At 50.1% G+C, this 14,715-nt stretch overlaps 1 protein-coding gene across 10 annotated transcripts in view; it reads left to right on the forward strand.

Annotated features, from left to right (window-relative positions):
- The window catches only part of ZMYND8 (zinc finger MYND-type containing 8), a 134,075-nt gene extending 122,362 nt beyond the window's left edge, over positions 1–11,713 (forward strand). For all 10 annotated transcript variants that reach the window (XM_060119812.1, XM_060119809.1, XM_060119815.1 and 7 more), the window contains 5 exons: positions 287–526; positions 2,388–2,545; positions 3,696–3,762; positions 8,067–8,150; positions 10,011–11,713. In XM_060119812.1, the coding sequence (XP_059975795.1) occupies positions 287–526; positions 2,388–2,545; positions 3,696–3,762; positions 8,067–8,150; positions 10,011–10,150 (689 nt within the window). In that variant the 3' untranslated portion in view covers positions 10,151–11,713. The remainder of the gene's footprint in view (positions 1–286; positions 527–2,387; positions 2,546–3,695; positions 3,763–8,066; positions 8,151–10,010) is intronic.
- Positions 11,714–14,715: the final 3,002 nt, after the last annotated feature.

Genomic DNA, 14,715 nt, shown 5'->3' on the forward strand with positions numbered 1-14,715 from the left:
TACAGATGTAGACACTGGGGCTCGGGCAGGCTGGGTGACTCACCCAGGGGGTATCACACAACCAGGGCATCTCCAAGCCAGGATCCACACCCGAGTCTCTTGGAATCCATGTTCTGACCTGGTGTGAATGACCCCACGGCCTGGGCCGGGGGATGTGTGATGAAGCTGGCATCTGCTCCTCTCCCCTCCCCTCCCCTCCCACTCCTCCCCTCCTCCCCTCCCCTCCTCCCCCTCCTCTCCTCCCCTCCCCCTCCCCCTCCTCCCCTCCCCTCCCCTCCCCTCACAGAGCTGACCATGGCTGAGATGCGGCAGAGCCTAGAGCAGGAGCGGGACCGGCTCATCGCTGAGGTGAAGAAGCAGCTGGAGCTGGAGAAGCAACAGGCGGTGGACGAGACCAAGAAGAAGCAGTGGTGCGCCAACTGCAAGAAGGAGGCCATCTTCTACTGCTGCTGGAACACCAGCTACTGCGACTACCCCTGCCAGCAGGCCCACTGGCCTGAGCACATGAAGTCCTGCACCCAGTCAGGTAGGGCCCCGGGGGCGCCTCCTGGCCCAGGCTGCGGAGGGCGGGCTCTTGGCTCCCCCTGGACCACAGGGCCCTCGTCATGCTTGCTCACCACCTGTGTGACTCTTCCACACGAGAGAGCAGCACACAGACATGGAGCCGAGACTCCAGACACAGGTGTTCTGAACCTCTGGTCTCCTTGGCCACAGTGTTGTTCGCCAAGGTGCGGGGCTTGTGACGATCACTTTAGTTTCATGTGAGTTGCCGTGGTTGGTTCTCCACCGGGGGCAGTTTTTGTCTCTGTCCCCTCTCCAAAGACACTGGCAATGACTGCAGACGTTTGTGGTTGTCATAACCGAGGGGGGTGCCGCTGGCATTGAGAGGGCAGGGGCCAGGGAGGCTGCTAAATACCCTGCAAAATGCACAGGACAGCCCCCTACAATGGAGCCCATCCTGGACTCATAGCGTTAAATAAGGGATCCCAGTGCTCATGTGAAGGAAAAAGTGTTGGTTTGGAACTAATCGGTCTTTGAAATCTCTTTCTATAAATTTATTTATTTTATTTTTGGCTGCATTGGGTCTTTGTTGCTGCACGTGGGCTTTCTCTAGTTGCGGCGAGCGGGGGCTACTCTTCATTGCAGTGCGAGGGCTTCTCATTGCGGTGGCTTCTCTTGTTGCAGAGCACAGGCTCTGGGCACGCAGGCTTCAGTAGTTGTGGCTCACAGGCTTCAGTAGTTGTGGCTCGTGGGCTCTAGAGCGCAGGCTCAGTAGTTGTGGCGCACTGTGGGGGCTTCAGGGAAGTCCCCTGAAATCTCTTTCTAATACAGAGCAAGCAGATCCCAGCCTAGGACACTCCAGCAGGAAACACTGTCTAGTTAGAATTTATTAATAATATTTATTAGTGATTATTTTACAGTTAGCCTTTATTTATGGCTAATATTAGATTTCTATGCTTAGAAATAAAAGTCTCCATTTCAAATACTTTATTTAAATACAAATAACAGGGCTTCCCTGGTGGCACAGTTGTTAAGAATCCACCTGGCAATGCAGGGGACACGGGTTTGAGCTCTGGTCCGGGAAGATCCCACATGCTGCGGAGCAGCTAAGCCCGTGCGCCACAACTCCTGAGCCTGTGCTCTAGAGCCCGCGAGCCACAGCTGCTGGGACCCGCGTGCCTGGAGCCTGTGCTCCACAATGAGAGGCCACTGCAACGAGAAGCCCGCACACTGCAACTAGGAGTAGCCCCCACTCGCTGCAACTAGAGAAAAGCCCGCATGCAGCAGCAAAGACCCAACGCACCCGAAAATAAATAAAATAAATAAATTCAATACAAGTAACATAAATAATATGATAAGGGAGTATATCTACGGATTGGCAAGTTTTTCAAAGGTGATACATGAATGACCCAAATTTGAGAAGCTCTGGAGCAGGGGTTGGTAAGCTCTTTTTTTATGAAGGTCCAGAGAGTAAATATTTCAGGATTTGTGGCCTGGGTGGTCTGTCAGAAGCGCTCAACTCTGCTATTATAGGGTAAAACATGGGGTGATGAAAACTGGTCTAAAATTAGAAATGATGAAATGAGTAATTGGAACAGCAGTTTACAGGGTGTTTGTTTCACAAACATTCTTTTCTCTCCAGAATGCTTTAATAAAACTTGAATCACAGAGTCTTAGAAGTGAACATATTTTCATGCACAGTCTGGAATTCCTGCGTCTGGAAAGCTTTGGTCCAGCCACCCTGGGCCTGTGCTTGTGCCCTGAGTGGGCCTGGGTGGCAGCTGCGTCTCTTACAGGTGGTGGTTTGCACAGAACGGGCTTCCCCGTGGGCCCGGGGGGTCACCACGCTCGGCTTATACTTGGCTTCTGTCCCCTTTTGCCCTCAGCTACTGCACCTCAGCAGGAAGCAGACGCCGAGGTGAACACGGAAACACTAAACAAGTCATCCCAGGGGACCTCCTCCAACACGCAGGCACCCCCCCCGGAAACCAGCAGCTCGAAAGAGAAGGAGACGCCAGCCGAGAAAAGCAAGGACAGTGGCTCGGTGAGTCTCCATCCCACATGCCTTTGGGCCACGCAGAGTCTCAGACCCACCCCCGTGCCCGCCACCCTGGCGAGTCCTGTGCTGTAGGGAGGTTTGTCTGTCTTCAGGCTGCAGATGGGGGTGACAGTCTTAGCAGGGCTCCTTTTCACAAGGTGTGCGTTGAGGGCACCGTTGTCCACAGAACCTTCTGAGATGATGGGAATGTTTCGTATCTGCTCTGCCTAGTATGAGAGTCACTAACCGCATGTAGCTGTCGAGCGCTTGAACTGTGGCTAGTGTGACTGAGGACCTGGATTTAAAATTTTACTGAATTATAATTAATTTAAATACAGGTAGTCACAGGAGGCTGGTGGCTGCTCTCTTGGACACACAGGTTCCACCTCCTACTTGCCCAGTGTGTGGTATATGTAATTGCACGCAAACGTTAAGGTGGCACCTTGATCATTTTTTTACATTTGTAGTCATTATGTATGTATTTATTTCATGTCTATTAGGAAAAAAGCAAGTCATCCCAGCAGTTAAAACCCTTTGATTTCATTGACATTATTGCCTAACAAGAGGTTAAGGTGAAATAAAAGTGAACGGATACAATTTGAAGTAATATGCAGTCAGCCTTCCGTATCCGTGGGTTTCTCATCCTTGGATGCAACTAACTGAAATTCCATCCATGTTTGGTTGAATCCATGGATTCGAAATCCTCGGATACAGAGGGCCCACTGTATTCACCGTACTAGGGCTTTTTGTGTGTATAAGGAGCTGGAACATCCCCAGGTTTTGGTACCGTTGGGGACTCCTGGAACCATCCCACTTCGGGTACTGAGGGACGGTTGTGCTTCCTTTTGGGATGTGGCAGAAATCTGGGGTGGGAGTTAGGTCAGAGAGGGGAGCTGAGGACCAGTGTTCTTGAAGCTGCAGCTCTAGAGTTGAGTGAGGAGCCCCCAGTGCTGTGTTTTGGGGAGGCAGGGCAGAAAAGGGCACAGGTGCAGGGCCCCCCCGGCTGACCTGCCCTCCCCGGCCTGAGCACGCCAGGCAGAGGGCACGGGGGTGCTGTAGTGGCCGTGACGAGCGCCCCCATGGATCCCTGGGCTTCCCTGGGGGGCTGCATTGGCCCCAGTGCCTTGCCTCCATCTCTCTCTTTTTGTATTTCTAGACCCTCGACCTTTCTGGCTCCAGGGAGACGCCCTCCTCCATTCTCTTAGGCTCCAACCAAGGCTCTGGTATGTTGCTCCCTGGTGGGCGAATGGTGCTGTCACGGTCCACACGGGCAAAGGGGAGCCATGTCCTCAGAGAGAAGCTGAAGGGTGCAGGGCCGTGATTTTCAAACTGTGGGTCCTTAGGGATCCTTGGGGGTGCCCTGGGCGGGTCAGCTGGGGTGAAGGAGTGGTGGGGCAAGGTGGCTTTCAGGCACTTCTCCAAACGGATCAGGATTTACCTGCACTTGTTTGATTTCTTGGGGTTCCACATCAAAGACATAGGGTTCCGTTGCTGACCTGGGGTGGCGTAGAAGATGCATTTGGGTTGGGCAGTTCTTCTGCCCTCAGAGAAATGACCACAGGAAATGAAACTGTGAAACTATCCCTGAGGTCCGTCCCAACGCCCGCTTTTAGTGGATGAGGGTACTTGAGCACAGAGGAAAAAAGAAAATTTTTAGGTAGATGATCTTTCTGTAAAACTCTTTCTACTTGAGGGATAACCTGGTAGGCTGTTTTGGGGGATTATCTGACACTGACATTTGGTTTTCCCCTTCTGTGCAGTTTGATCTGTCCTCTTTTCTAGCCCAAAGGGTCTTTCCCCTGCACCCTCCTAAACCGGTTTGAGGGCATTCCAGAAGGGTTCAAAGAAGGTGTCTTCAGTGAGGACAGTTCTGCTTAATTCAAGGTCCTTCAGCTCTAGGATCTTTCTCTCTGCCGGGTCATTCTCTTCAACCGAAAAGCAAACATCTTCTTTTAGTGCATAGAGGAAGAAGCAATGTCCTTTGTTAGGGTGGCTGGAGAAAGTTTCCTGAAGGGCTGGAAAGTGGGATTCAGGTTCGGGGTGCACCAGGGGGTGTGGCACGAGCTGACTTCACGAACTTGGCATTAAATACAATTGAACCACCTGTTGAAAAAACTCACTTCTCACTCCCCTTTCAGTCCTCTGGTTACATCTCTGAGAACAAGTTCACTTTGGTGCTAAGGTATCTTCTTCATCCCTTTGATATCTTCTTCTTCTTCTTTTTTTTTTTTTGATACCTGTCTTTTTAACTTCAGCAGCATGGCACCCACCTAGAATTTTCTACTACAATTTGGTTTTCATTATGTTGATTTGTAGAGGTGTCTTCTATGTATGGCAGGTATTATTGCTTTCCTGCTTTTGGTGATGATATAAGAGTTTCTGTTTGACTTATGTTGAAAATGAGTTTAAAATAAAAGCATGAACTGAGTGGACGTGTCAAAATTGCCAAGGTGGAGTGAGAAGGGCTCAAGTTGGAAATACTGCTGCAGACAGGGGGTGCTGTTGTGGTTTTGGAGCAGCAAAGTGGTGCAATCCATGTGGGAAGATTAACGGGCCTTGGGAAGATGAGTGATGCCCTGGGAGTATGGAATTTGTTGGGACAGGGAAGCTTGCGTGCAGGAAGGCGGTTGGGAGACGCATCGTACCCCAGTTCCGAGGTGGATGAGATGTTACCTAGCTCAGGGGTTGGCAGACTTTCTGTAAAGGACCAGAGAGTAAATATTTTAAGCTTCGAGGGCCACACAGTGTCTGTCAGAACTGCTCGACTGCTGTTGTCGGATGAAAGCAGCCACAGATGACACACAAAGAGATGGGTGGGCCTGTGCTCCCGTGAACCTGTACTTGGAAAAACAGGCACTGGCCTGGATTTGGCCCACGGGCGGTTGTTGGCTGACCTCCCCCACCTCCTCGACCTCAAGCACCCTGGTGTTCGAGGGGGTAGAAAGGGAAGTTGGAGAGAGGAAGCCAGCAGCCTGGAAGACGCTGGTGACTTGGCGCCGGGGGTGGGGAGTGGGGAGAAGATCATCCCAAGGAGGCTAATGATGAGATGGGGCGGGCAGGGAGGGAGGGAAAGGTCCCACATTGTCAGCAGCTGGAGGAAAAAGCAGTTTCCAGGCAGTGCTGCCGTGTTATCTTGGAGTGTGGGCCGAAGGGAACCGGGCGGGAGGTCACTGCAGGCCAGGTCGGGACAGTGAGCTCAAGACTTCTCACTTTCCCCTATTTACTCACCAAAGCACCCTAGGTGATGGTTGGCGTCAGAGCAGACAGACTGGCTCGTTTTCTGATTCCTCTTACGTCTGATGGTTTCTGCTAGCGCTCACTGCTTGCTGACCGTGTAGATGGAGTCTTGTGGAGGAACGTGGGCTTTACAGAGGTTGACACACACTGAGGTTTCTGAGCTCTTTATACTCTTCTGGAACTAGGCTGGTTAAGATGAGGGTCTAGTCGGGAGGGAGGAAGGTTTAGTAGCGGGTAGGAGCTTCCTCGGGGTGGGTGTGGGCCTTTCCTGTTCACTTGTCTCTTCATTTTAAGACTGTAAAGCAATGCATGCATATCCAGTTGACCCTTGAACAACATGGGTTTCAACTGCACGGGTCCACGTATACATGGATTTTTTTCCCATAGTCAGTACGGTTCTACATGATCTGTGGTTCATTGAATCCGTGGATTTGGATATGGAGGGCCAACCATGAGACTTAAGTGTCCATGGAATTTAGTATCTGTGGTGGGTCCTGGAACCAATCCCCTGTATCATCCCTGACACCAAGGGATGACTATAGTTAGAGAAAATAAAACTGTACTGGGAAAAAGTTCCTGGTCCCAATCGCCATGGCTGTTTTTGGGTACATCTGGCACTTAACCTCCTTATTTGTAAATAATGTAAATAACGTGTTTCCCCATACTTCTGTTTCTGGACTTTATCTAGACGTTGCTTGTTGACTTCTGGCTTTAGAAGATAATTGGGGTCTTTTATCACCTCTCTACTCACCCCTCTCCCAAACTACTTAAGTCACTGTTTGATGTGCCTATGGGTTACCTTGGTCAAGCAAAACACTTCCTCCTTAGTTCTTGTTCTATCAGCTGGGGACAGTATCTCTTGCCCCCTCTCTGGGTGCCCACCATCTCCCTCACCTCTCCTACCCCTGTCATATCCAGACTTGCCATCTTCCCACTTTTTTTTTTTTTTTTTTTTGCGGTACACGGGCCTCTCACTGCTGTGACCTCTCCCGTTTCGGAGCACAGGCTCCAGACGCGCAGGCTCAGCGGCCATGGCTCACGGGCCCAGCCGCTCTGTGGCACGTGGGATCTTCCCGGACCGGGGCAAGAACCCGTGTCCCCTGCATCGGCAGGCGGACTCCCAACCACTGCGCCACCAGGGAAGCCCCGTCTTCCCACTTTGACTCTCCCATCACCAAGGTGGAGAACATGTGCATCCTTTCCTGTAACTTCAGTTGGGTCTTCTCACTTTCGGCTGTTGGCTGAGCCTAAAAAATCGACAAACGATAATCTGTGTTTCCATCATTCTGATCGTGCCGTTTGTTGCAGATGTTTACTGTGATTACATTTCCACCTTTGTATATAGCCTTACTTTTCCCTGGAGTTTCTGGTTGTTGTTTTTTTTTCTTTTTAATGTTTCCTTTATCATACCTTCAATGATTTCCCCCAAATTCTTCACTATGACAGTTTTTTTTTTTTTTTTTTTTTTGCGGTACACGGGCCTCTCACTGTTGTGGCATCTCCCGTTGCGGAGCACAGGCTCCGGATGCGCAGGCTCAGCGGCCATAGCTCACGGGCCCAGCCGCTCCGCGGCACGTGGGATCCTCCCGGACCAGGTCACGAACCCGCATCCCCTGCATCGGCAGGCGGACTCTCAACCATTGCGCCACCAGGGAAGCCCTATGACAGTTATTTTATTGAGACACTTTTCCTATCACGCATTTTAGACCCTTTCCATCTCAGGTATTATTTGTTGGTGTCCTTCCGTCATGGCCGAGGAGTGGCCCACTGATATCTCATCTGTAGCCTCTTCCTCAGTCCTTCTCACCACATGCACCTCCGTCGCCCTGTCTTCCCTGTTCTGTCATCAGCCTTGGCAGTAGATTAGTGATTACTTGCCCTGAAACATCTGGATTCCTTGGGGGGAGCTTTCCACCTAAATTGGGGTGCTCGTGCCTCCCCTTGCCCTGGCTGAATTAAGGTCTTGGCAGAGCTAGTGGTTCCTAGGATTTTGCTTTCAAAATTCTGCGTATTTATGGCTTTACGTAGTTGCTTTTATGTCATTGTACACCATATTTCCCATCTGTAATGCCGTGCTGTGTCCCGTGATCCTGTTCATGGTTTAATATGCATTTCTAAAAGCCTTAGTCTCCTGTGAATGCGTTCAGTTGGAAAATGGGGACATCAACAAAGCAGCCACCCAGCACTAAGACCAGTAGTAGCCTGTTGCTGAGCAGAGTAGCGAGGCCTTGGGGGTGTGCGGACTTGAACCCTCTGCCAGACGCTGAGGCTGCCTGTGCTGTCTCTTCAGTTAGCAACAGGTGTGACAAGCAACCTGCCTCTGTCCCAACCAGCACAGACCACCAGCCGCACCCCAGCTACCCAGCCCAGAAGTGTAAGTATGACCCCGCCTCACGGAAGCTGCCGGGGAACTTTTCCCGGCACGCGGAAGGCTCGTTTTGTGTGTGTCTGTGTGTGTTTTCTTTGTGGGCGTGTCTTCTCCTGTTCTCCTGAGTGATGGGTCTTGCTTTGCCTTGTTTCTTCTTAGCTTTGCCTCTGGCGGCCATCGGAAAACCGCAGTAGGAAAAGAGTTTTTTATGGGGCCACGCCGCTCAGCTTGTGGGATCTTAGCTCCCCGACCAGGGATCGATCCCACACCCTTGGCAATGAAAGCGTGGAGTCCTAACCACTGGACTGTCAGGGAAGTCCCTGGTCTGGCTTCTTGAAGGGGCCTCATCCTCGCTCTTCTCATAAAGGGTCCTAGACTAACACCCATTGTCCTCTGCAGTGATGGGGCGAATCAACCACCGCCCCATGTCCGGTCCGTGGGAGGAGTCAGGCTCTGCAGTTACTCAGGTGGCCAGCCTCGCTCTGGGATGCAGCTTCTGTGCTCAGCTCAGCCCTGCTCCCATTTCTTCTAAGTGGCGCAGCTGGCCTCCGCCTTCAGCAGAGCTGGGGAGACTCAGTGTGACTTGATCGCATTGTTGTAGGATTTTCTCCTTGTGGTGATAACCAGCTGTATCACTGACCTTCCAGTGAACTCACGGTGTAGGCATCACGAGTAGGGAAGACCGCTTAAGAAGAGGTGGATTCAGGATCCGTAAGACAGCTCCATCCTGGCGCCCCTCCGCGCCCCCGCCCTCTGCCCACCACAGTACTGCCCCCTTTTGGTCACAGATGTAAGCGACTAGGAAGAGTTCTCTCCTGAATGAATATGTTACTTGGGAGATCCTTTGATCATTCTCTTCACTACTTATCTTGCAGAAACAGACCTCAGGACCACATACATGCCTGCCGTATCACCAGAAAGGTCACCCCCTAGGCGATGATACGGTCCCTTGCTCCCTCACTCCAATTCTGTCTCTAAGCTTGACAGCCGACTCTTCTCAATCAAATATTATCACCCCACCTCAAGAAGTTAAAAAAGAAAGTTTTGTCCCAATCTGTCTGAACTGGGTAAATGATCTAAGATATGATGGGGTCTCTTAGAGTCAGCCATCCCGCTGAGCCTGCAGGCTGGGGCCGTCTCCCAGTTGGACAGACACCTCACTTGGCTCTTCCTTCAGTGTCCTCGTATCTTACTCAGCCACGATGTAGCTCCTTGTGGCGCACGTGTCCTTGAAGCTCCCGTAGGTCTTACTCCGGTTCTTGCATCCTTCAGTGACCCTTAAGCTTGTCCTTACTGGGAGCCAGTGGGTCTTCACCATTAAGCCCAGCTGGGCTTAACCATTCTGGTCCTCACTCCTCTGCTTTGGGTGGTTTGGTTATAAGTCCCGTTTTTCAAGTTGCCTGTAAACTGACTAAAGAAACTCCATTAACAGAAGTAAGTAGATCGAATGCCAAATTTCAGTGCCTTTTTTAGTGGCCAAGGTAGGACACAAGGGCATAGGGTGCTTGGTGTCTGGTCATGTAGGAGGGGTGCCTGGTCCCAGGTACCACACAAGAAGTGCCTTCCTCGATAACTTAGTACCTGTCCCCACTCACCTTTATTCTCTCTGAGCATGAGTCCCTCCTGTTTTTCCAATCGGCTCTCGTTAAATCCTAAAAACATAAGTTCTGCCCGTATACGCCACAGACCCGCAAATTCAGGGCGGTAAATGGTGGCAGGATTTGGACCACCTGTGTTGTGTGGAGTCGGGCGGGGAAGGTGGTACCAGGAAGCAGGTGCAGATCACACAGAGGGATGGCCCCGATTCACTGGAAGTGGGCAGGAATGCTAAAAACCTGCCTTCCGGTTGACTTCCCCCCAACCCAGACCATTCCCGGAGCAGTAAATCCAGTTGCTGGAGCGGCAGCGATGAGAAACGGGGATCAGCACGCTCTGAGCACAACGCCAGCACCAGTTCGAAGAGCCTCATCCCGAAAGAGTCTCGGCTGGACACCTTCTGGGACTAGGGACACGTCGGGGCACAAGTCACCCATCCCATGGAGGAAAAAAAACCCAGACACCAGGAAAACCGGAAACAGCAAAGAAATGTGAGACAGGAGAATCTCCACCCTCAGACTGGAGGATGCCAACCATTCAGACTTGGCCTTTGCACCTGGCACAGAGGGCAGCCCACACTACGTCACGTCCAGCATTAGCCTTGACAGAGGACTGTTCCACCCACATGAAACCTATGCTTTAGATGTAAATAATGTACAATTTGTGGATGTCATTGAGCCTAGAGTACCTTCCCCTTTTTATATTTGTATTGACTTTAACTTATAAAAAAAAAGAGAGAGAGAAAAACAATAAAAAAAAAGAAACACACCCAACAACAAAAAGAATGTTTGGATGTTGGAGAAGGGATGGTCAGCCAGCCCACCTGTCACAGTGGTATGGAGAGGGCGTGGGGATCACCGTGGCACACAGGTCCTCATCCTGGGATGCCCAGGGGAAAGTGAGCCGTTTCCATTCTTATGTCTGTACACAGCACATTGGGATCAGGAATTTCTGGCACAGATTCGGTGCTGTCGTGGGCACATCACATCCAGCCTTTGGCCCCCTTTCAAATGCTGTGTTACCATGTTTTAAAAGATAAGCTCTCTGGACCAGAAGGACATGTGGAGGAGCTCGTTTATTTTCTGTGATTTCCGTGATGACTCGACTCCTATAAAAGGGAAAAAAAACCCAATGTCCTTGTTTACAGAATATCAACTAGAAACAAGCCCTGCTCAGCTCAGTTGCAGAAGGGAAGAACTTAGAAAGCATTCAAGTCAGAAGCTCTGAAACAGATCTTTTCTTTGCTTTGTGGTTCCTTTAAAGACACTCACACCCACTTGGTAAGAGACGGGCTGTGCTTTGCGGAAGTGAGAAGTCCAAGGCAAGACGCACGCGGAGGACATTTCAGTCTGGGATGAAGCATGTATGTATTATTTATATGATGGAATTTTACGTTTTATGTCAGCATGAAACAAAGGCAGTGTGAGAGGACACAGGACACCGCCGTGCTGTCTGTTACACTACGTATGCTGTAGTACCATTTTGTATGTTGTGTAAAACAAGAAGCATTGAACAAAGCAAAAAGGTGATGTATGTATATGAGAAAAACTAATTGTACGATATCATTCCAGTACCTTCTGTTGTACATTTTAGTCTCGTTTCCTTTCTCTTCATTGTTGATAAGAGGATGCGAACTGTACAGTTTCCAGCTAGTTACCCATATTAGAGAAGAAATAAAAAGAGAGTATTAGAAGAAAACAGGAGAGAAAGAACATTTGTGAATTGCAGTTGTCAAAAAAAAAAAATAGCCTAGCTGGCCTTATTTGTGAAGCATAATTGCTTTTAGCATATGGAAGTATTTTTTCACATTTTCTTTGTATAAAATTTGTATTAAACTTAAATATCTTTTTTGATGATGGTGTTTCTTTGTGACTGAGCCAGTGGACTCACACGGTATGCTCTTTTGGGTTCCCCCACCCCCCAATTTTTTCAGATTCTTCACCTTTTTTTAATTAAACTGTTTTGGAAAAATGGCTTGGTCGTCCTCGATGCAGTTTTCCATTTGGTCAGGATGGCCGTGTCACGTTTGCCCGATCAAACACAGGAGACGGGGCCACGAGAGGTTAGGAATGACATCTCCATGGGTGGCGGGCACATTATAAATAAGGGCCCCTAGTGGTGCTTTCCTGGGAAGTCCAGTTCCTGGGAATTTACTGACAGAGATGCAGAACAGAAGGGAAATCCTGGGTCAGTCTTGGAAAAACAGTGGCAGGGGAGTGAATTGCCTTTCCGTGGCCACGATGGGGACCTGAGCTCCTAGGAGTTCCGTGGGCAGCGTGGGGCCTTGGCTCTACCCGGGCACACCCTGGTCATTTCATCTTCATGTGTCACAGAATTACTTTGATTTTTTTTTCCCAACCATTTGAACACGTAAACACTTCTCAGCTCAAGGCTGGACAAAAGCAGGGCATGGACTGGGTTTGGCCCGCAGGCCATCACTGACCGGTGCTGTGAAAGGAACAAAATGGGACTGGTTTAGAGAGGACCTTACAACAGCTTCTTTGTTCCTCTTTGTGGGTGTGGGAACCTGTCGTGTGGAAGGAGACAGCATGTGTCACAGCCCCCGGTCGATGGATATTCAGCGTGTCTGCAGACACTGGCCATGGCAAACAGACCTGCAGGTCCCTTGGTGCGAGTCATGAGCTATGTGAGGGGACCCGTGGGAGTCAACCCAAGCAGCTGCATCGGGGGCTCGGTGAGTGGCCAGGTAAGTGGGGAAGGGCTTGGAGGTTCCAGACAGGGCAGCGGGGCCTTCTCCCTCTGACTTTAGTCTGGGTGGAATGTTTTCAGGGCCCCGTGGCTCTGAGTCTAGGAATGAGGAGAAGGAGGACACCATGCTCTCTGCCATGGTCCTTGCTTCTTCCTCAGCGATGGCCAGGCACAGGGCTGGATGGTGGGTCTAGGGGCTACTTTTAACGCAGTTGGGCACTATCGCCGCCTGGTGGCCTCCATGGAGAACTGCAGTCCCCAGAGCCGGAGTTGGACCAAGGGGAACTGGTGGAGGTTCATTGCGGCAACAGCTCTGTCCTGAGCATCTGTGTGAGCCAAGCACTGGGGACACAGCCTCTGGCCTCATCCATCTGACATTCTCACTGGGAAGCAGTCAGATATGCATATGATAGAATCCTAGGTAGAATAGACTCACTGAAGATAAATAGGCAGGGTACGGAGGGGAGGTAGATGGTATTGATTGGGGATGGCCTCTCGAAGGAGCTGCCCTTTGAGCTGAAATGTAAACGTGGTGGGGACTGAGTATGATGTCTGGACCAGCGATTTATTAACACTGGCTGAATGTTAGAAGTGCCTGGGAAGATTTATTTATTTATTTTTGAATTATTTATTTATTTGGCTGCGTCGGGTTTTAGTTGCGGCACGCAGGCTCCTCTTTGTGGTGCGCGGGCTTCTCTCTAGTTGTAGAGCACGGGCTTCAGAGCTTGCGGGCTCAGTAGTTGTGGTGTGCGGGCTTAGTTGCCCCGTGGCATGTGGGATCTTAGTTCCTCGACCAGGGATACGAACTCACATCCCCTGCATGGGGAGGCGGGTTCTTAACCACTGGACCACCAGGGAAGTCCCCACCTGGGCGGATTTAAAACAGCAAAGCAGGCACCACCCTCCTTCCCCAAGTAATGACATCTGACTCTCCGAGGTGGGGCTTTGTAAAGCTCCTCAGGTGATTCCGATGGGCAGCCAGAGCTCAGAGCCTCTAACCTGGTTGGAAGAACATTCCAGGTAGAAGGAAAAGCAAATATAAAAGGCTTGAGGTGGGGCTGGCGTCTCCCAGGAAGAGGAGGAAGGCGAGTGAGGCCAGAATGAGGGATTCAGCGTGGAGGTGGGGCTGATGAGATCAGAGAGGGAAGAGAAGTCGGGGCTGAATTATGATCCGAAGGAGATGGGAAGCCAGGGTGGCTGGTTCTTTTAAACAGCTTTAGAGAGAGAATTCATATACCATAAATCTGTCTATTTAAAGTATATAATTCAATGATTTTTGGTATATTACATTATTAATTTTTATTAAAAAATTGTGGCAAAATATATGTAACAAAATTTGCCCTTTTAACCATTTTTAAGTGTACGATTTAAGTGTAGTCAGGGTTGTGTTTCCAACATATAAATGTTTTCTAAACTTCAGCATTCACAGGCCCCCTTCACATCAGGGTACATCAGGAACACCACCTATATTGTTGCTCATTTTCTTTAATCCAGCAAGACAAAGGTCACTCATATTCCTTCCAGCATCACCAGTGTGGGTATGTCCCACATGCTCAGCTGTGTGCTGGGGGATTGCTCTGTCCTGGAATCTTTTGGTCTTCATGATAACTCCACGAGGCAAGCACTAATCATAGTCCCATTCTCCAGGTGAGGAAATTGACCTGCCCAAGGTCACACAACAGGTCAGTCAGTGCCAGAGCCAGGATTCAAGTCAGTCTGCCTGACTTACAGCTCAGTGCAGTGGTCCCTCAGAAGACGCTGCCCCAGTGTCTGTGGCACCGTGGTAAGTTTACAAAACGCCTCTCCCTGACTCCACTGCCCATGGGGTGGGTATTGTTTTGCTTTTTGTTTAGGTTGGGAAACTGAGACTTGATGGTTAAGTGAATTGAGGTGAGTCAGGTTTTCTGTTGCAAACAACAGAGTGCACTCTAGGTAGTTTGAGCAGGAAAGGGATTTATCAAAGGATGTTAATTGACTTGTACATCTTTGGAAGGGAGGGCTGGAGAGACAGCCATGAACAATATATAAATTACATCGCAGGACCTTCATGTCACTGTCACTGGGCCCAGACACTGCAACTCTCACTAGTGACACTGGTTATGTGCTTTCCACCTCCTGCTAGATTGAATTCCATGCATCAGAATCCAATTTCATTGCTTTCACCTGTAGGTGTATCTGAATTGGCTAAGCTTAGGTTCCACGCGGGTGTATCTGATTGAGTCTAAGTACCATCTGGATGTGTTTGATTGGCTGAGCCTGGGTACCA

The sequence above is a fragment of the Mesoplodon densirostris genome, chromosome 16 (genome assembly GCF_025265405.1).
Source record: "Mesoplodon densirostris isolate mMesDen1 chromosome 16, mMesDen1 primary haplotype, whole genome shotgun sequence".
Classification (NCBI taxonomy): Eukaryota; Metazoa; Chordata; class Mammalia; order Artiodactyla; family Ziphiidae; genus Mesoplodon; species Mesoplodon densirostris.